The sequence below is a fragment of the Lycium ferocissimum genome, chromosome 9 (assembly GCF_029784015.1).
Source record: "Lycium ferocissimum isolate CSIRO_LF1 chromosome 9, AGI_CSIRO_Lferr_CH_V1, whole genome shotgun sequence".
NCBI lineage: Eukaryota > Viridiplantae > Streptophyta > Magnoliopsida > Solanales > Solanaceae > Lycium > Lycium ferocissimum.
The window spans coordinates 43,422,245-43,443,097 of NC_081350.1; the positions used below are offsets into that span (position 1 = coordinate 43,422,245).

General features: G+C 32.8%; 1 protein-coding gene across 3 annotated transcripts; it reads right to left on the minus strand.

Annotated features, from left to right (window-relative positions):
• Positions 1-8,764: 8,764 nt before the first annotated feature.
• LOC132030976 (golgin candidate 1) lies at positions 8,765-20,480 on the minus strand. Of its 3 annotated transcripts, none has more exons than XR_009408147.1 (22): positions 20,301-20,480; positions 18,396-18,476; positions 17,911-17,960; positions 17,164-17,829; positions 17,019-17,081; positions 16,097-16,174; positions 15,802-16,005; positions 15,467-15,523; positions 15,276-15,350; positions 14,860-14,931; positions 14,048-14,110; positions 13,779-13,877; positions 13,178-13,255; positions 12,957-13,025; positions 11,675-11,722; positions 11,483-11,578; positions 11,293-11,369; positions 10,529-10,574; positions 10,279-10,377; positions 10,123-10,167; positions 9,230-9,449; positions 8,765-9,076 (listed from the first exon to the last, which is right to left on the minus strand). XR_009408147.1 is itself a non-coding variant. In XM_059420784.1 (21 exons), exons 1-21 carry the CDS (start codon positions 20,326-20,328, stop codon positions 9,378-9,380), a joined length of 2,166 nt encoding a protein of 721 aa, XP_059276767.1. In that variant the 5' UTR covers positions 20,329-20,480; the 3' UTR covers positions 8,765-9,377. The 3 variants fall into 3 exon arrangements, 1 of the variants encoding a protein (XP_059276767.1); XR_009408146.1 differs by having other exon boundaries at positions 8,765-9,096; XM_059420784.1 differs by having other exon boundaries at positions 8,765-9,449.
• Between the last annotated feature and the right edge of the window lie 373 nt (positions 20,481-20,853).

Consider the following 20,853-nt stretch of genomic DNA (forward strand, 5'->3'; position numbering starts at 1 on the left):
CTATCATTCAAAGTTGATGGGGGAGTTTGATTTTTAAAGTAAAGTTGAGGTGAAAATGATTTTTATTCGAACCTATAAAAATTACCCATTTCTAAATTATAAATTCACCTTTTGAAATGATTTATCGCCACACAACTATCTATGACTTGTTTTAAACTACAAATTTTAAAAGTCTTCCCTTTTTTCTTAAAATTTGTGCCCAATCAAGTTCACATAAACTAAAACAGGGGGAGTATAAAAGATGCTCCCTTCGTCTTCTAATAAGTGTTACCTTAGCCAAAAAAATTTGTCCCATAACAAGTGTCACATTAGGAAACCAAGACATAAATTGATTAGTTTTTTCCAATTCTACCCTTAGACAATAAAGTAACATCTAAATGATGATTGAAAAAGTCATATAGTAACTTAGTATTGTTGGATTCTCAATGTCAAAAGGTTTACTTCTTGTGCATGCTCTAATTAAAAGGTAAAAGTAATTTATTTTATTATATAGGGGTAATTTGGTAAAATTCACAATACATTATTGGTTTTTTAATATGCGTGTTTCTGGCTAAGATGACACTTGTTATGGGTCGGAGGGAGTAAATAAGAAATTACGTATTTTTTTGAAATATATTACTCTTCGTAAAAAGTATTTTCTTCCGTACCAAACACACCCTAGATATCTATATCTAAATCTATATTTATATATAATATAAAGCTAGGCATAGAAAATGTGATGCAGCATATCTCTATGGCCTAGAATACTATTTATCTTTTTTCTCCTTTTTTTGGCCTTTTCACTAATTATAAAATGAAAAATTATATCTTAATTATTGTGCTCAATAATGGACAACTAGAAAGACATTTAACAATTATTTCTTTAAGATTTTCCCATTACCATCCATCAATTAACAAATTATAATTAGAGGTATATTTATAAATTAGGAGTTCTTTTTCCAAAAAAGGCTTGATAATGGAAGGGGAAAATGAAGTTTTACAATGTTTTATGAAATGGAGTACATGAGATGAAGCAAGAGTGCAAGCCATGGAGGCTTACGTAGGTGTCAGGTGATGACGAAGAGGAATTTGGATAAATGAGGTGAAGAGAAGCCGTTAGTTTGATTTTATTTACGCCTTTATAATTAACAAATTATGGATAGAGATGTAGTTATAAATTAGTTCCTTTTTCCCCAAAAAAGCTTTGATAGTGGAAAGAAAGAAAGTTTCCCAAGGTTCGATGAAATTGATTACATGAGATGAAGTAAGAGTGCAGACGGTGGAGGGTTACGTAGGTGCAGACGACAACGGAGAGGAATTTGGACAAATAAGGTGAGGGAGAGCGGTTATTTTGATTTTATTTACGTCTTCACAATTGAAGACAAAACACTCAAGGAAGAGTGTGAAGTCTGCAAGAGAGTGAAAATAAAGAATTGAAATAGATATGCTGAAAAACAAAAGTAGAGGAACAAATATGAGAGAAGTAAACAAATTGAGATCAGAATTAAGCGAGAGGATATAAAGGAGGCATCGGAAGAAATTTCTGACAAGACCAACAATCATTAAACATATGAGGCGAATAAAGTACTTCCTCCCTTATCAAAGTTTGTTCTTTTAGTGTAGAAATGATACACTTTTTATAATTAGTAATTTGAAAATTGTTAGTGCACCAGAGTATCATGCTGACCAAGATTTTTATTTGTTAATTTTCCTTAAATCTTCTCATACGAGTATTACATTTACATGATCATTTGATTCCCAAAATAAGAATGTGTAAGCTATAACTTTCACTTTCAAAAAAGGAACTAAAGAAAACCAAAGAAACAAGGAAAAGGAGTACTATAATGCTACAAAATATTATTAAAACGGGAAAAATGGAAAGAAAAATAAAAGCAAAAAGCAAAAAGATGAAAAAAAAGGTGAAGACGAGGAATAGCCAAAAGGTGCGGATTTATTTGGTTTGTATTTTTTATTATTATTTTCACATATCTTCTTTATTGTTCTTTTTAAAATATGAGAAACATCGAAAAATCTTTTAGGAAATAAAATCCAATAAGAATTTATTAAATATATCTTAGTCAAAGACATTATGATTTCTAAGAATAAGAAATTCATTATTATTTTTTTTAAAAAGAACGAGCTAATTAATTAATAAATGTTTATCAAGTTCACATAACAAGATTTTCCCATTTATAGGAATTGTATGTATGGTGCTTGAAGTATTGAAATTACACCTATATTGATATCATCAAAAATATTTAAATTTTAATTTAATCAAATTTATAGAATTACACATATAGAAGATTTAGTTTATCATTTAAATTTGCAAAAAAAAAAACATGTATATCAAGATTTTTGCAAGAAGGTCATATCATGAACTTACTATTGTTTCTTCGCGCGGATAAGTTTACTAGTATAATATAAAGTTAAGTTTTAGAAAAAAGTTATAAAATAATAGTAAGTTTGAATACGATATTTCCCTCTTGAAATCTCATGACCACCATTTCTATTTATCGTAGATAAGGTGATATTTTTTTTTTTTTTTTTTTTTTTTTTTTTGCCATTTTTCTCTATTTTCCCCTTATTTTCTAATTAAGGATTAATCATATTCTACCTATTTATTGAGTTTCATTAAATTTTGTAACAACCCCATTAATTTAAGGCCCCGTTTGTCCATAGAAACCAAAAAAAAAAAAAAAATCACCTTTTTTGGAATTTTGGAGTTGGAGTTGTGTTTGGCCATAGTTTTTGAAATTATAATTTTTGGTGAAATGTAGTTGTAACAAAGTGAAAAAAGTAAAAAAATAAGTTTTTGGTATTCCGGAATAAAACTTCAAGTTGTATTCGAAATTCTTATGGTCAAACGCTGAAAAGTGAAAAGAGTGAAAAAAATTCGGAATAAAGTGAATAATTCTGATGGCCAAACGCCTACTAATTGTATAACTTACTATATTACTCACGTATCAAAACTTTTCTCCACTCTTGATGAGTAATCACACACTTATTTCAACCTTTTACTGTACCCACGTTCACTTTTCCTTTAAATCTCATTACTTCCATCATTGATAACGTAATCATAAGTGTAATTTGCATCAAACCTATAAAATTTACTACTTTAGTAGCATCTTCTTTCAAAATCAACTTCGTTAAAGTTTTAGATTGCTGTCCCACCTCTTTTTCTTGTGACTATATCCTTTAAAGGATTAGTAAGAAGATGTGAAAAGGATCGCATAAAGAGCATTTACCATTTTCCATTTCAAAACCAACTTCGCTATGGCTTTAGATTTCTGTCCTATCTTTTTTATTTTTATTTTTATTTTTTATGGCTCTGTCCTTTAAAGGATTAGCAAGAATGTACGAAAAGAATCACATTAAAAGGATTCGCCACTGTTTCCGGAAAGCACGCCTTCACAGTAGATTGTGTCAACGTTAATTGATGAATATGAGGATGAATGTGACATATTGATTAAAGGTCTGGATAGAAAAATGAGATTGATATGATAGCGGAGAAGATTGTATTTACGATTTTTTGGACAATTTTTTTAAAATTTTGTTCTAAAGAATATATACGCTATAAGGTTAACAAAAGAGTAAATGAGAGTTTTATTCTCCTCCTGTTCTCCTCCTGCTGTTTTTGTTTTTAATTTGTTGGACTGTTATAAATTATAGTTAAACTATTATACTATGTGTGATGAATTTATAGGATAAAAATGAAAGTTTTGGGATGGTAAATTAAATATAAAAGGAAGAAGAAGAAATGTGGGGATTTTACATCAAATTATTTGGAGTGAGATGAGAATTTTTCCGATTTTATGCGAAAATCAGAACTAACGAAATTAATAAAGTATTAACAAAATATGAAGTCAAAATAACTGTAAGTGGCAATATAAGGAGGTTAAAGTGTTGTGATGAGTTATTTTAAGGAGAAAAAAGGGATTAAGAATGTAAAAATAAAAAGGACTAAGGAAAGAGAGGAAAAATAAAGAAGGAGAGACAAAAGATTTGCAGAATCTCCCCATCTTGATTGCATCATCTGTGTACATTTGTGACCTGTGCTTGTGCATTTCCTCAATTTGAGGGATTTATAAGTACTACTCGAAATTACTTTCTTTTGTTTCTCTTCATTTTACTTTTTTTTTCTCTTCCTTTTATCTTAGATTAAAGAAATGTTTTAAAGAAAATTATATTTTAACTTGAGAAAGTTAAATTATTTCACTGAAGGTTTTCTTATTTACTTTGAGGTTTTATACATTTTTTTCAATTAAAAAATAATAAAAAAGTAGCATGCCTACATACCTTCTTTTGTGAATGGCAATGGCTACATACCTCTCAAGAAAATTGATGGCGAGGAATATTGAACAAAAATGACCCCGAAAAAGACCTTTTGAAATGAAATACCCCAATCATAAAAAAGGGGACATAAGTATCTTTAGCGCAGTAATTTACTGCTCCTAAAGAATTCTTTGAGTTGATTTTTAATGGGTACTCAAAAATCCCGTTGGATGGAATTAGAACAGGGACTAGGCCTGTTGTAATTGATTTTTTCATAAAAATAGAGACGAAATATCCTTAAGATTGATGGAAAAATATTTGTTAATATCTCCAAAAACAAAAAATTATATGTCTACAATTACAATTGTAATACTACTGATTCTATTTTTGAATAGTCTAATACTCCCTCCGTTCGCTTTTACTTGTTCATTATTTCAAAAATAGATTTTCATTTTTACTTGTCTACTTTCGCATATCAAGAGAAAAACAATTTATTTTTTCTGTTTTACCCTTAGCATAAATTACCCATTCCAAATTATTTTTTAAATTCATTAAGAAGATTAATATGGATATCATGGTAAAATATGTCCTTCATTTATTACTTCATCCGTCCCATAATAAGTGTCACCTTAACCAAAAAAAATTATCCCATAATAAGTGTCACCTTAGGAAACCAAGACATAAATTGGCTAGTTTTTTTCAATTCTACCGTTAGATAAAAACTGATAAGTTAAAGTAACATCGATTGGAAAAATCACATAGTAACTTGGTATTGTTGGATTCACGATGTCAAAAGGATTACTACTTATGTATGCTCTAATCAAGAGGAAAAATAATTTATTTTTATTATATAGGGGTGATTTGCTAAACTTCACATTGCATTATTATTTTCTTAATATACGTATTTTTGGCTAAGGTGACACTTATTATGAGACGGAAGGAGTATTTTTTAAGGGGTGTGTAAAGTCTATGGTGGATAAATAAAAGCGAACGGAGGGAGTAGCTGACATTTATTTCCCCTTCTTGAATATTCTTTATTGGCCATCATTCTAATAATTAATTAATGCTCATAACGTCTAACTTTGGCTAATTGTAACTGATTCGTTACTTAGCTATATACACACACTCTCACATTTACTAAAAAACATATAATACTAATAACAATAACAAAGTAATTTATTCTAAAATTAAATATCTATTGATATATAATTTTAAAATGATGAAAATTAGTGAAAATATTTTCGAATTTTATTTTACAAAAATGATATAAAAGAAAAATTAGCTTGATCCTATTATGGTACTTCATGTTTTCATAAGATTGTGTTTGGTTTGAATTTTTGGCTTCGTTTTTTAATTATTGTATGAAATACCTTTGAGTTGAAACTATAAACTATATCTAAATTAGGGAAAAGGGTCAAAAATGCCCCTCTACTTTGAAAAAAGGATTAAAAATATCTTCCGAAATTATTTTGGACCAAAAATATTCCTCCCGTTATTAAAGCTTTCAAATATATTCCTGTCTTAACAGAAATTCGCAACATAATCCAATTTTATTTTTAAACCCATTCCGTTTAACACCAATTCAATTATATAAAAAAACTCATATGCGATTAATTTATTCCCGAATCCTACTTTCGGAGAATATTTTTAATTCTTTTCCTAAAATTATCTATTTTTACTAAATTTGAGGATATAACATTATTTACTAAAGTAACACTGACTCAAATTTCCACGTTTAAACAGTTCCAAGACAGGAAAGCTTTCTTTTTTTATGTAGGGGGGTACAAGCTATTTTTTCCCACTTTTCGTCAGTTTCATATAGGTTTCAAAAGTAGCAATAATGGAGCCATTAGTGCCTTATCTGAAATCAAATCCAAGCAAAGCAACTTTCAAAAAAGAAGGGGCAATTTCAGGATTTTGTACGTCTTGAGTTCTAGCCTCACCGCCATAATTATTATGAAGAGATTTTTACTGCATTAAAAAGAATCAGGCCTGCACATGAGGATGAAATCGGAATTAGAGGATGCAAGGGGGTTTTATCCCTTCATCTGAAAATTACATTTTACATATAAGTTTAAAAGTTATTTTTATATTTTTAATATATATAAGTGTGAAGAGAGGACTAATATAACAATACAAATTTGTATCACAAGTTATATAAATTGTATATTTTAACCAACTACTTTTTATCCCACATGGTCATATGCCATAGTACTGAATATTTATCTCTTCTCATGTATACAGGTATGCACTTCAAATTTAATTCCCCGACACATTTATTTTCTCTGTGCATTTATACTTGTTGACTTTTGATTTTTCAAGTTCTTTATGAATTAATAAATGAAGTACTCCCTCCGTCCCATATTACTTGACCACATTACTAAATTACTTTTTTTTTATCTCAATCATAGTACTGAATATTTAATCTCCTCATGTATACACGTATGTACTTCAATTTTAATTTTCCAACATATATTTATTTCCTACGTGCATTTTTACTTGTTCATAAACGAAGTACTCAACATTACTAAAAATATATGTCCAAATTACTTGTTAATTTACAAAATCAAGATAAAATTAATTAAATATTTCCCATCTTATCGTCTCCGTCCCAAATTACTTGGCCACATTACTAAAAATATATGTCCAAATTACTTGTTCATTTACAAAACTAAAATAAAATTAATTAAATCTTTTCCATCTTACCCTTAGTAATAAATGTTCTTGAAAATAGTCAATTTTGATTAGAATGTATTTATTGGAAAGAGATAGGGGTAAGATAGTAAAATACATCTTTTATTTATGATTCTTAAGGGGCGTGCAAAAAGGAAAGTAACAAGTAATATGGAACGGAGAGAGTATATATTTTACCATAATATTCATATTTATTGGTGTAAGTCTCAATAGCCTTAAAAAATGATTTGAAAATGAGTAATTAATGTAAAGAGTAAAATTAATAATAAGAACAAAAATTTCTTTCTCTTGATATGTTAACATGCACAAGTAAAAGTAAACAAGAGGGAGTGACTTTTATCCCGTTTTCTTCTTTGTCAATACTTTAAATGTGAGAGAGAGGACGAACAATAGCAATGCAAATTTGTACCAAAAGTTATATAAATTATACACTTTAACCAACTACTTTTTTATCCCACTTGGACATATGTTATAGTCTTTGAGTATTTATTCTCTTCTCATGTATATACGTATGCACTTCAATTTTAATTCTCCTACACATAACTTGTTAACTTTTGACTTTTCACGTTCTTTAAGAATTAATAAATGAAGTATATATTTTATCATAATATTCATATTTATTGGTGTATAGTCTCAATAGCCTTAGAAAATGATTTGAAAATGAGTAATTAATGTGAAGAGTAAAATAAGAAGAAGAAAAATTTCTTTCTCTTGATATGTTAACGTGAACAAGTAAAAGTGAAAGGAGGGAGTGACTTTTATCCCCGTTTTTCTTCTTTGTCAATACTTTATTTATTTTACTCTCCCATGCAGTCTCTGATTATTGTTTCTTTACATTGATAAAATGTATTACTTTATATTTTCATTTCGGAATTAAAATTTGATGATTTACCATATAACATATATCTTTCTAATTTTGATTTCTTTATAACAATTTTTTTCTATCTATAACTGTTAATATAAAAAATTATTATATATATTTTAATTAATTTAATAAAAATATTTTATTTGTTTTGATTTAAAAAAAAATCCAATATATACAACAATGGTTCTTATGTTTGGATCTCGAACAATTAGTTAATTAAAATGGATATCAACTTTGTCGGTATATATATAAGATATTAAAAAATTTAAAAAAAAAAATCTAGAATCAAATTATTAATTTTCCCTCATATTCTTACTAATTATCTTTTTCACATCGATGAACAACTTTCATTGTCATGACAATGAGAAAAAAGTCTGATTCTTTCCATCTCAAAGACTTAATTCCATCATATGTTTTTAATTTTTAAACTCCATTTTTTAATTATAACTAAAGTGATGGTACATAAAATACATTTTGTATATGTTGCTATATATAATAACAATTAGAATGTTTTTAAAAGTTATTTTCAAAATACAAACCTTAAAGACTGGCTAATTAAAGTAAATAGACATGCTCGATGCACAGGCATGTATTGCTAATATATAACTATATATAGTAGATTCAATCCCCTTAGCTCTTTCGTTGAGTTTACTTTTATAAATATTTTGAATCCCCTTAATAAAAATTCTAATACCAAAACTGTGTGAAAGGGTATGTTGAAAACATAATTAAACAAATAAAAATATACTCCCTTTGAGAGTTCAAGTTTTTAGATGAAATGATTACATACTTTGATAATTATCCCCAAATTTTGATGATTGCAAGGGTTGGCTCCAGACTAGTTTCTCGATAAGAGTTCTGTCAAACAAGAAAATAACTTCATGGAAGAGCTCTCTTTGTATTGTTTGCTTTCTCAGTTGATTCATATAATGAGAATCCTATATAAACGACGAGTACCAATCAAAGAAGTGAAAACTCTTTATTAAAAAGATTCCTAGTCGTAGTATTAAAGAATATACCCTTCAACAAAATTACACCGTATATACATTCATAGCAATGATTGAAATCCTTTCCCTTCCTTACAAGTTAAAAAGACAATTTCTGGATCAAGTATTTGATAGCATAAACCAAGTGTTCATGTATTGACAATTCTAATCAATGGAGTATCATATTTTGTTACAACTACTGAGTTTGTTGCTTAACCCCACCCCCAACAAAAAAAAGAGTGTGTTGTGTTTACTTGATCTTCTCCCCGTCAATTTTCAGCTGCAAACACGGGTACCAAACTGTAGATGCTTTAACGTTCGATTACTGAAGAAGAAGCAGTTGAAACCTACCTAGACCTTTGGTTGATGTTCAATTTCTTTTTTTTAATAGACTCATCACAGTAGAATAGACTGCAGTTACAGTATAACTCACACTATCTTCCAAGGAAGCAAACCAAATGCAATTTTCCTCTTCACGCATTTTGTGAATTCGCGATGTTACTGATGCTCAAATGAGATTTGACGTTATCGAGCAACTCAGCAGAGCAGAGAGAACCTGAATGGTCCTCTAGCAGGATGGCTCATGGTAAAGTCTGGTTGATGAGCCCCATTGACATTGCAACTTCTTTGGATGCAAAAGTATCAGCTTGTTCCTGCAATGTCACAGAAGCGATAAAATGAAACGTAATGAGATCATATTTGTTTCAATGTCCTTACACTACCAGTGAAAATAATAAAATAAGTGGAGAAATCCTAGAGCAGGTGCATCTCTGCTCAGATATTTATATATCATCAGATAGAATGACTAAATGAATTCTATAAGAATCCGTAAAACATAAAATGGGCATGCGAACGTACATGCACTTCTGCCTATATGAGAATACAGAACATCATCCACAGATAAAGATATTTGCTGTATAATGTCAAAACCCAGTCTAAAATGCAGGTTTTATATATACACACATATATACATATATACATACATAGATTTATATATATATATATATACACACCAAGTAAATGGTAAGCGAAGTGGATTAAGAAATGTGTCTTTTTCATACAACACCAACAACTATAGCGCAATCCCAAGCAACTATCGGATCGACTATATGAAAACATAATATCCATTTCACCCTTCCTTCCATGTAATTCTCGGCCTATCTTATTCATTTTAACTCCCTCAATCGGCTAAGTTTTCATCAATTAACACAATATTATCCGCAGAAATCGATGATTAAAAAAAGCCACCCACATAAATCGTGCACCATGAAACCTCATCAGCAGACTCTCAACTATCAAACTTTGGCGAAGCTCAAATAAGCATACCTGAAGGCGATGCAAGAGATACATCAAGAACAAATGGACAAACACCTGTCAACAGTAAAATATACCTCATTAAATAGAAGGTACAATTTTACATCGATTTGCTTTAAACATTCAACAGAAACTAAGGTTTTTTCAGAGTAAATTATCTGTTCTAACCAGATAAAAAAGCAAGATAACTCGAGCAGTTGGATATCGCCAGAGAAATCGTGTTGCCCTGACAGCCCCGGTATCCAGAAGCTTCGCCGCCTTCTGTAACTGCACAGGCAAGTTTATGTCATATAGAAAAATAATATAAATATATGGCTCTCCATCCGGGTAAGTACAAAACTTGTACTCTTTTTTTCCTTTTTCGTGTTTCTTTTTACTCCCTAGTGTGGGGATGTGGAAAAAATAAGAAAGAGCTTACCTGTATCGTCGCCGCTGTCATGTGGCGGTGATGCAAAGGGAGAGGCCTGTAATGTTAATTGTTACAGAAAAGCACATCATGCTCAGAGGAACTTAAAAACTGGGAGTCTTACTTTGTTTTCTGATAAATAAACTGTGGAGGCTCGCTGAACTGCGTAATGAATTACGGTCTCTTGTTTCAAACTATAGAAGTCTCATAAAGAAATAATTCCGAAGCAAATGAATTACCCATTATTGTGACATATTTTATATATAACATGACATTTTCTGTTGTCCTTCATTTTAAATTAAATGCTGGTAATAAATTTGAAATTTTCTTTTATTTTCCATTTCTTATTATTGATAGTAGTGTATCCAACCAATTAACCCACCTCGACTATCGCACTGGATACTTGGATCCTCACTCCGTGCCAATTTGGCATATATATATATATATCTAACAATTTATTTCTGGTTCTTTGAAAATTTAGATCGCACCAAGCAATTAGTAGATTCTTTGCAACCACACAGTTCCTCCCTCACTCTTCCGTTCAACCAGGAAAGAGATGCAAATTTCTTCAACTTACTTTGTTCTTAAAAAGAAAGGCCTGAGCTGGAAAAGTAAGTTTAAGAACCAATTTCACATTTTCAAGTTTAAGAACCAATTTCACATTTTCCTAGTGGACAACGGTGCCGAGGTTTAATGGGAAGCAGGGTCTTATAATAAAGGCAGAGATTCAAAAGTGTCTCCCAGAAGCATAAAGTAAATTCTTAATAGTAACATACTCAAGTGCTTTGATGTCAGTGTCTTCCTCCCATGAGGATGATGCTCGACGAGAAACTCTGTTTCTTTCAGCTTCTAACTGTTGTAAGAGAAATTCTTAAGTAACTTAAACTTCTTGATCAAACTGCAACTGTAAATACAAGGACTAGAATAAAATGCAATGCTAAAATTCTTATAAACTAAAGCACAAACCTGTACTTCCTGAAAGCGCTTTGCTTCCTTCTCCAACTGAAACTCAGCCGCAGCTTTTTCACTGGCCATGGCTTCAAGCTGTGTTTGCTTGTAATACTGAACTTGCAGGAAAGAAATATAGCTTATTAAGTTACTACAAGTTATAAAGGGAACTATATAGAGCATGCATGAGTTAGTCAAAGTTTTACTTACCAATAGATCAGTTAATTCACGATACCGCTTTTCAAGTTCCACATGTTCCTGTTACCAGCAGCAATAGATTCCAGTATCAATATGGATTAAAAGATTGATAAACGAGGATATGCAAGTGGGTCAGTCACAGAAAGCCCAAAAGAAAAAGAGGCACAGCACGACACATTCCTGTGTTAATACCTCAAAGCACAGACTTGGCGACGTACCATATAGGGAAAAAAAGAAAATAGAAGGCACAGCACGACACAATTATTTTAAGATGATTGCTCAATCATTGACATATATAAGACCAAAAGAGCAGGGATGGGCACCAAAATTGCATAGCTTCTATGCTGTCTTTGCTCAAGGAAAACACACTCTTTAAGTAACTTCATGTCGCTATTTCAAAGTTTGTAATAGAAAATGATACTGCGTGAATGACACAGTGATACGATAATTAATGTCTTTCCAACATCTCTTCTTATATTTCCGCCTTGCAGCTTAATATTAGCGATAGTTGTGGCCCTAATACCATGTTAAGAAAATGAACCTACGGCATGACTCAACTCTAAAGTCAGCGCAGTGGCGAGAATTCTCCAAAACTATATCAGGAGACTACAACCTATACACTTAACCGATATGGAATCTAACACTCTAAGCACCTCATAATTCTTTCAGGCAACATACATGGGTATTTCAATCATGAAAGAAACACCGTAAACCCCCTCATAACTCTTTCAAGCTAAGTTGATCGGAATCTTCCAAAATACTGTTGGATGAGTCGGATCCTCCAAAAACTATGCATTTTTGGAGGATCCAACAAGGGTGCGGCATAATTTTTGGAGTGTCTGAGCAACATAGCTTTCAGACAACATGTGTTGACTATTTTGATCATGCTACTCTTCACTTTGGCATAGCTTAATTTACTACTACGCCACAAAAACTACATGAACTCTATATACTTCTTAAATTTTGAATTGACATTGGAAGCTCAGTTTTTCTTCATTTTTGGGGTATCCAAACATATAATCAAGTACGCTATCAAGATTTTTACTTTATATTTCTAGCTTTTGAGACTAACAAATGTCGGGACTTCTAAATTAAGCTAAATGAAGGGTACTACTGGAACCAAAACTGATGATCCTTATCCAAAAAAGGGAACCAAAACTGATGATGATCTATTTGTATCTAACTGAATAAGTGATACACGCTTAAAAGTTGAAAACAAAGTAGAAGACGAGCTGTGTGGAAGATCAGGAGGTCCAAATTTTATTGAAAAGGGCAAAAGCAAGAGTTTAATCACCTGGCGAGAGTAATGTTCAGCATCCCTTTTCATGGCAGCCGTTTCAACTCTTAACTTTTGCATTTCAGCCTACAGTCAATAGAAAAATTACCCCTTAATGATCATCATTAAGGCATCAACTTAGAGCAATAGCTCATTTTGTTTACAAACAAAAACGACCAAGTACAATATTAGCACACACTAGTTAGAGATTGAGCCAAACTATAGAGCAATAAACTTGCCTCCAAAGAAGCAAGCTTGCTTTCAGCCTCTCTCTGACCTTGGCGTGCACGCTCCACTTCTTCTTGCCATGCCTGGACCTGCATGTTCAGAAAATGAGGTTAAAACAGACATCTGGCGTGTGTTTTATCTAGCTGACTGCGACGTTTCAGTTTCAAACAGTCTCAGGCAGCAAATTAGAAAAGATCATGTTGTGCTGCAACTGAACAAACGAATATGAGGCTTGATGGAAACATCTATGGATATCACCGATCCATTGCATGTGTAAACTTTTTAACTGCAGCAACCATGGTTGATGATGTCAAACAAAAGGTCCCTTGTCTTAGTTAAGAATTGTAAATTTCATATTTATGAGATGCCAAGACAGTTCTCCAAGCATAATATGTACAATAGGCATAAAAACACCTAATTTTGCATGCGTTAAAACTTTAATATCAGGAGCATAACAATTTACTTAGTAAGATGAGAATTTCTCTCTTCATAATCTTTTTCTAACTCAAGTGTCTTGCAGACACCAACAATTTTAAGTTTACTTGTATTTTCAAATTCCTGATTCTCTCATGTTACTTCAACATGCATTCAAGTGAATAACAATTATAAAACCTGAAGCACTTGATTTGCCTCTTCCGAGGACTTCTTTTGTCCACGTCGAGTACGAGCTTCCATGTCTTGCAGTTCTTGATTTAGAGTTGCACATTCAACCTGCCAGATTGGGACACCCTTGGATAAGTTGACAAGTGCTGAAGAAATCTTTTCATTGTTCTTTTAAGGTGTCCTTCATTTCCAATTAAGCCAAAGAGTCGCATAAAGGATTTTCTTTTTTGATAAGGAAAGAGTCACATAAAGGATGACATCAAAAAAATATTATTTACCTCAAGCAGTGCCACCTTCTGCTCAAGCTCTGTTGCCTTTGCAGTCCTTTCATCAGCTGTTCTCTAGTACCAATAGTCATACAAAAGTTTAAAGATATTTACTTAATTGAATAATGAAAATCACGCATGCATTAGTAATGAGAGATTATGTGCTGCCAAACAGAAGAAACTTATGATGTACAAGTACAAACAATAAACCAATTGCTAGTAACTAAAGAGAAGTGAATTTCACTTCAGTTCTTTTAGATTCCTGCTTAACACCAAGAGGACAAGTACTAGAATCTAGTCCAATTAAGCACGATGACTTAAGTGGTATGAACTAAAGTGCATCTGTTGGGGGGAAATGAAAGTAAAAGTAATCCCTCTTCTTTTCATAATTGACGACAATGTCTTAACAATGGGTGGTAAATCAGAAATGGCTACAACAAAATTAATGCTACTCGAATTACAACATAGACAATACGTTCACGCCACAATTCTAGCTCTTAGAGTCAGCTCAAAGTCTACCTCTTATTATCAACTTACCACTTCCATAAATCCAATCCCTAGAAAATTCAAATTCTCGAAGAGCAGGATACTGCATCACAACCCAAGCAAGGCATTACAAGAAAGCTAGAACTTTTCAGCAAAAGTTCACGTATTATTCTCTCAGGCTAATACCGTTCTGGCTTGTCATTATATATTGAAGCAAACAGCTAAATCCCTATGTTATAAAAGCAATAGCATGCAAGAACCAAAAGACCATAAATGTATACTTCATTGCAATTCATGATGTAACAGCATGAGAGAATATACTTGCAGACGGAGAATACCTGCGCCCTAGCCAAGGCTGTGGATGCCTCTAAAGATCGGTGCTCCAGTTCTACCTCCCTTTCCATAAAAGCCTATTCTTACAGATGACATGAATTATTAAATTGCAAACAACACATCTCCATTATCCACAGCTTCCCTATAGGTGGGCTAGCTGTGGATGCATTTTAGAATCAGAGAGGGAGCAGGGGAGGGGCGTTGCAAGCGCATCTATAAAGTTTAAAACAGAAACTCTATATTAGGGAGAAATGACAAGTTCTCTGCTATTGATCCACAGACGTGTGGTAAAGTTGTTGGCAGATTTCAGGAGATAAACTTGTTTGTTGCTAAAGACTTCAAATCATTTTTCAAAATCCTTGTACAAATATTGAGCTGCTTCTTTTTTAGAATGCTCAGCAAGTAAGTTTCAGTTATTAACCTTTTTGGTAGCATTATGAGCAGCACGCTCTTCTTCTGCTCTTCGCTCTGCAGCACCCAGCTCCTCTCTTAAAGCCTGAACACATAAAAGTTTCTCACCACCGTCAGAAACTTAATAGTAGTAAAGGTGTTCGGTAGCAGCTAAACAAAGCAATAATATCCAGAAGTTGTTGTGAATAGAGATCCACATACTTGCATCATCCTTGTCTCTGTTAGTTCCCTGTTTCTCATTAAAGCCTCCATATTAGCCTGAAGAAAAGCAGACAAATTTCAGACTTCCTTTCCATTTAACATAATTGATTTCTGAACTATAGAGTCCTCGTGGAAGTCCTTTTAACTATAGAAGTTCCATTTGTATTGGCCCAGGAAACCACCAATAGACACATAATTCCGAGTACCAGAATTTTAAAGTGAAGTCATAACAAAGATCAGACTAACACAAATGATCCCAGAAACAAAAACAGATTCAACGAAATGCCACTTCGCAAGTGTGGTAGTGCAAGGCTAACAGGTAGTTTGAAATGAACCTGCAACGATGCCAGGTTTCCTTCGGAGAGTGCAGCTTGCTTCTTAAGTGCATCCGTAGAATTAACAAGAGCCTCAATTTCAGCATTCTTTGCCGCAAGAGCCTCAGCCATACCGGACTCCACCTTGGACACCTCTTTTTTGGCTACAGATATGTCTTTCTGAAGCTGCTTTATCCGAGCCTCGCAAGATTTACTCAACTCCCTCTGTCACATCAGAGTAAACGGCATATAATCAAGACTTGAATGCAGAGATTTTAAAAACCCAGTTACTCTCCAATCAAATGTCCATATTCACCTCTGCAACAAGAAGCTCCTCTAGCTGAGCATTTTCAGATTTATACTCCTGAAGACGTGATGAAAGTCCAGCACAAACCTGACATTTGAGTAAAAGCACAATAAGCTGTGAAACATAACTTTCTGCAGAACAAGAACCTCTTACACTGCAGCTGATTAAAAGATCAAAAAAGATAAAAATGTTAATTATTTTATGATCATTAATGAATCTATTCAACCATTTACGCCGCTCACATATTTTGTCAAGCAAAGCAGCCTCCCAACTTACCATATCAGGAGTTTAACTTGCTTTCATCTCTCATGACAGATAAATTAGAATGTGATGAGATTTATTATGTTCATAATATTTAACATATTAACACTTCAAAAAACAATATTACAGCATACTCAAATTAGCAAGGAATACTACTCTCTCCATTTTTTTAGTGAACTGGAGGCCTTCAACTGATGATATTAATGCTCATTAATCTTTACAACATGAATATTACACGTACTTCGAACTTATAAGAAAGCAACATTGCTGAAATGACATCTTTGAACAAACCGTATTCATCAAATTTTTTGGGTTCACAAAGGTTCATTAAATTAAAATTTGAAGGGAAAGACAGCACAACATTTACATGTACTTAATCCGGCACCATTTCCCAAGTATTTGGTGGAAAAACCAAAGCGAAGGTAAATTCAGAAACTAATTGCCAGATTAAATTCTAGTTCTGAGTTAACTAGCAGCTATTTCTTTGAAAAACACTGTAAAACATTTCTTCAAAAAATAGTTTTTTGGAAATACTTTCTGGGAAAGCTTCTTTAAAAACTTTAAAAAATAGGAATGTTGAATTTCCTTTTTCATTAATTTGAGAAAAATATGCACAAATAAAGCACCTTAGCATTCTAAATCAGAGGATAATGAAGTAATGAACTCTTACACGGGCTAACCGTGCTTCTTTTGACTGACCGGTAGAAGTTGCATTCTTAAGCAATCCCTGAGCCTGAAGAAATACATGTAGTCAAAAGAGCTTATCAAAAGACCTAGAAATACACCACAAAGTTAGCTTATAAAACAGACTCTACCTCTTCAAGTTGCTCCTGTACTTTCGTGGAAGAATTAACAGTTTTACGTTCCGGAAGCTGCTTCTCGCCTGGATTAACAGTTTTCTGTTCTGGAAGCTGCTTCTGGTCTGAATTAGGTTCAGCATTGGTTTTAACATCCTTCATCTGCCTGTCAGTTATACCAGGTTCATCTGCAGTTACAGAGTTGGATCTTTCCTGCTGAAAGTTCGCAGGAGATCCTGCATCAAGAACTGTGTTTTGACTAGAATCCACTGGAGATTTGTCCTGCAAAGTATCAACCACCTGTGCAGCAGGCAACAGAGGAGTCTCTCCAGGAATATCTGAGGTGTTTCCATTCGTATGCTCACCAGTAGATTCTGAACTCACGGCTTTTACATCAACTGGTTCTGCTGCTTCCACGTGATCAGCATGATGATTTAACTCATTGTTAGAGGCTGTTTCAGACATAGGAGCATCCAACGAGGCACCATCTTCAGAAACTATTAGCTTATCTTCAGTGCTAGTTTTGCTGCTAGGACTACCTGGATTAGTCCTATTGTTTTCAGTAAGCACGGTAGCTTTATCTTTATCAGAGGCCAAATCTGACTGTGACGTCCCTTGGCTAGCTTTTTCCCTTTCAAAATTGACTGTTTCTGAAGGTTCATTAGAAGAGAGTCGTTTTTGAGCCTGCAGCGAACCTCATTGTTAAAATTCTGAAAACTCTCAGTAGATAAAATATAGCATTGTGCTGGGAATGAAAAACACTACCTTCTTTTTTTGCCTTGACCTTTTTGTTTGAGATCCTTTCTCATTCGGAACTAAGCCAAAGAAAAGAAAAGAAAAAAAGGAGATGATTTATTCACCATCCGCAGAGGCTACTTTAAAAATAATAATGTAAAAATATGAAAAGTTATAGGACACTTAAACAAACACTTTTCTTTTCCAATCAGCATGATCACAAATAGAAACAAAAATATGCATCTTGAAATATCCTACTGTTTTCAATTAGTGTAGCTTTATCTTTTCTTTATTAGAGATAAAATTTGATTGTGATATCCCTTGGTTAGCTTGTTGCCTTTTCAGAATTGACTGTTTCTAAATGTTCATTAGAAGAGAGTCATTTCTGAAGGTAACTATAAGAAGTCTTATTTCTTAAACAGGAATGTCCTAAGCCAGTCAAAAGCAGAAACCAAGAGGTGCATTTTGAGATTGAAAATTTTATAATCATCGAAGCAACCTTATAAAAGTTATACCTGGACTCCGAGCATTGGGCTGTTCATCAGAATTCTCGCCGACTACACTCTTTGCCCTCTTATCTACAACTTCAAACAAATCTGATGCAACAAAGTACATTTCAGCTTGTTAGGAAATTGTACAAGATCTGGAAAGATCTTCCATGTTGATGAGTCAGAAATCAACATAGTTCAAATGTGCTCCATTCATCCATCCAATAAAACATGACTCTGAATAAGACTTACAAGTCAATGGGGTACATTGCTAATAGCGGAAGCTAGTTGTAAATTAATAATTTCTCATTTTTCTAATCAGATTGGAACAACAAGAAGTAGGAAAACTTTGAGAATTCAGAATAGCAGGGTGTATTTAAAACAGCGCTTTGGTAGTGAGAGGAAACTCGCTTTTTGTACGGTATCAAGTTCCATTTACGACTACGAGAAGCATGCACGCTAATAAACTTGCAATGCAGTAATCAAGCTAAAGGAAAAGAAAAATTTTGAGCAACTTATAATTTATCAACATTAAAAGGGAAATGGTCAAATTTCATCTAACATCCCACTATCAGGAAAAGGTCTCTTTTTTCCTTGATCCCTAACAGAGCTCCAAACTTAGGATAATTTTCAACAATAGTCAAAAGTTAAGGGGTAAATCTAGACCTTTTTTCTCGAAGACTTTGGACATGTAGCTTTCATTTCGAGATCCATTAAAGGTAAGGGAAAACATAAGAAAATTTGTTAACGACAAGGTCTGAAAGTGAAATGGAGGGAAAAAATTGAGCACTTCCGGATAGTACATGGGCAAATTTAGCCATTTTACCACATTAAAATAGCCGGAGCTGTCTATTTCACATCTCATAACTCAATTTCAACACGTTAAGTGAACTCAAACTTTATGCATCCCAGCTCGAACTACTGAGTTGGAAGCAGAAATTGCATTCACTAAAGAAGATAAGCCTTATGTCATGTATGCAAAAAAGCATTATCCTTGAATTCATTGTCAAAATGAAAATTTAACACCTAAACAAACACTACAAGCAGTTCGAAATTCAGATCAAACAACACATACAGACGCACTAAAATTCCAATCAAATACACTCGCTAGTCCATGTCAGGTAAGTGCATTTCTACAAAATCATCTTAAATGTATACTGTACCAGCACATTTACCTACTACTTCGGGCTCGGACTACACACACACACACACACACACACACATATATATAAGAATTTATCCAAAAAAATTGAGGTATCTGTATACACACATAGATACATCTAAGAGATCCAGCATAGAGACTAAGCTCGCATGCACCTACTGTGTCCCCCTCGGACTACACACACACATATATATAACAGTTCATCAATAAATTCGAGAAACCTACATACATTAAACAGCGCATCCACTGATCTCCGCATTCTGGATCAGCCTAAATAATGTCACTTCTATAAAGATCGAAAAACTCATACCTTCACCAGCCTGGACTATCTACACACACACACACACACACACACACATATATATATATAACAATTCAGCAAAAAAATTGGGAAACGTATATACATTAAATACACATACATATGTCAGGTAAGAGCATTCTAGGCTCACATGCACCTACTATCTCTAGCTCGGACTATATATACAAACTCATATATATAATATATATATATATAATCATTCATCAAAAAAATTGAGATATCTATATACATTAAACAGTGCATCCACTGATCTCCACATTCTCGATGCGCCTAAATAATGTCAATTCTATAAAAATCGAAACACACACACACACACACACATATATATATAAGAATTTATCAAAAAAATAAGAAACATATATAAATTAAAGAGTTATCCACTGATTTCAACATTCTGTATCAGCTTAAACAATGTCACTTCTATAAAATAAAAATCGGGAAAAAAAATTACCTTCAGCGGCTCTAAGCCACGAAGTCATTGGTGGAATAACTGAAACAGTATATATAATAAGCTTCCTATAAATCAATCATAAAAAATGCATATAATTCGTAATTTTTTGAGGAAAAAAATGTAATTTTGAGAATTTTAACAAATGAAAATGAAATTTTAAGATTTTTTTTTTTTTTTGGGAGATCGAAAATGTGTAGTTTTGGTGTGTATTTCTGAAGAGGGAAATCGTTAGTTAGGGGATCTCTGTTAACAAGCAAAAGATGAAGAAGGAAAGAGGTATGATTCGGTGTGGTCGCGTGTATTGTAATGAGGTAGGGAGCTGTATCTGAGCCGTTAGATAGATTTGGGTAGACCCGAGCCCAAGAAGAAATAAATGGGTCTTTGTGAGTCCAGATAATTGGGCCTTGATTTTGTATAAATAACCCAATTACACTTGTTCGTTGAGCTTATGTTATTATAGTTAGAAGGAATTAACTTAAATAGCGGGTTGCATAAAATATCCGGCGGATGTCTAATATATAGAGAAAATTTCATAAATAGCTATAGTTTTATA

What these genes read in the sequence shown, in the direction of transcription:
- LOC132030976 (XM_059420784.1), bottom strand. Translation starts at nt 20,328, where the DNA reads ATGACTTCGTGGCTTAGAGCCGCTGAAG. An exon ending in GGTCAAGGCAAAAAAAGAAG is followed by an intron (nt 17,830 to 17,910) that starts GTAGTGTTTTTC and finishes GGTTCGCTGCAG; the next exon opens with GCTCAAAAACGACTCTCTTC. An exon ending in TACAGGAGCAACTTGAAGAG is followed by an intron (nt 17,082 to 17,163) that starts GTAGAGTCTGTT and finishes GTATTTCTTCAG; the next exon opens with GCTCAGGGATTGCTTAAGAA.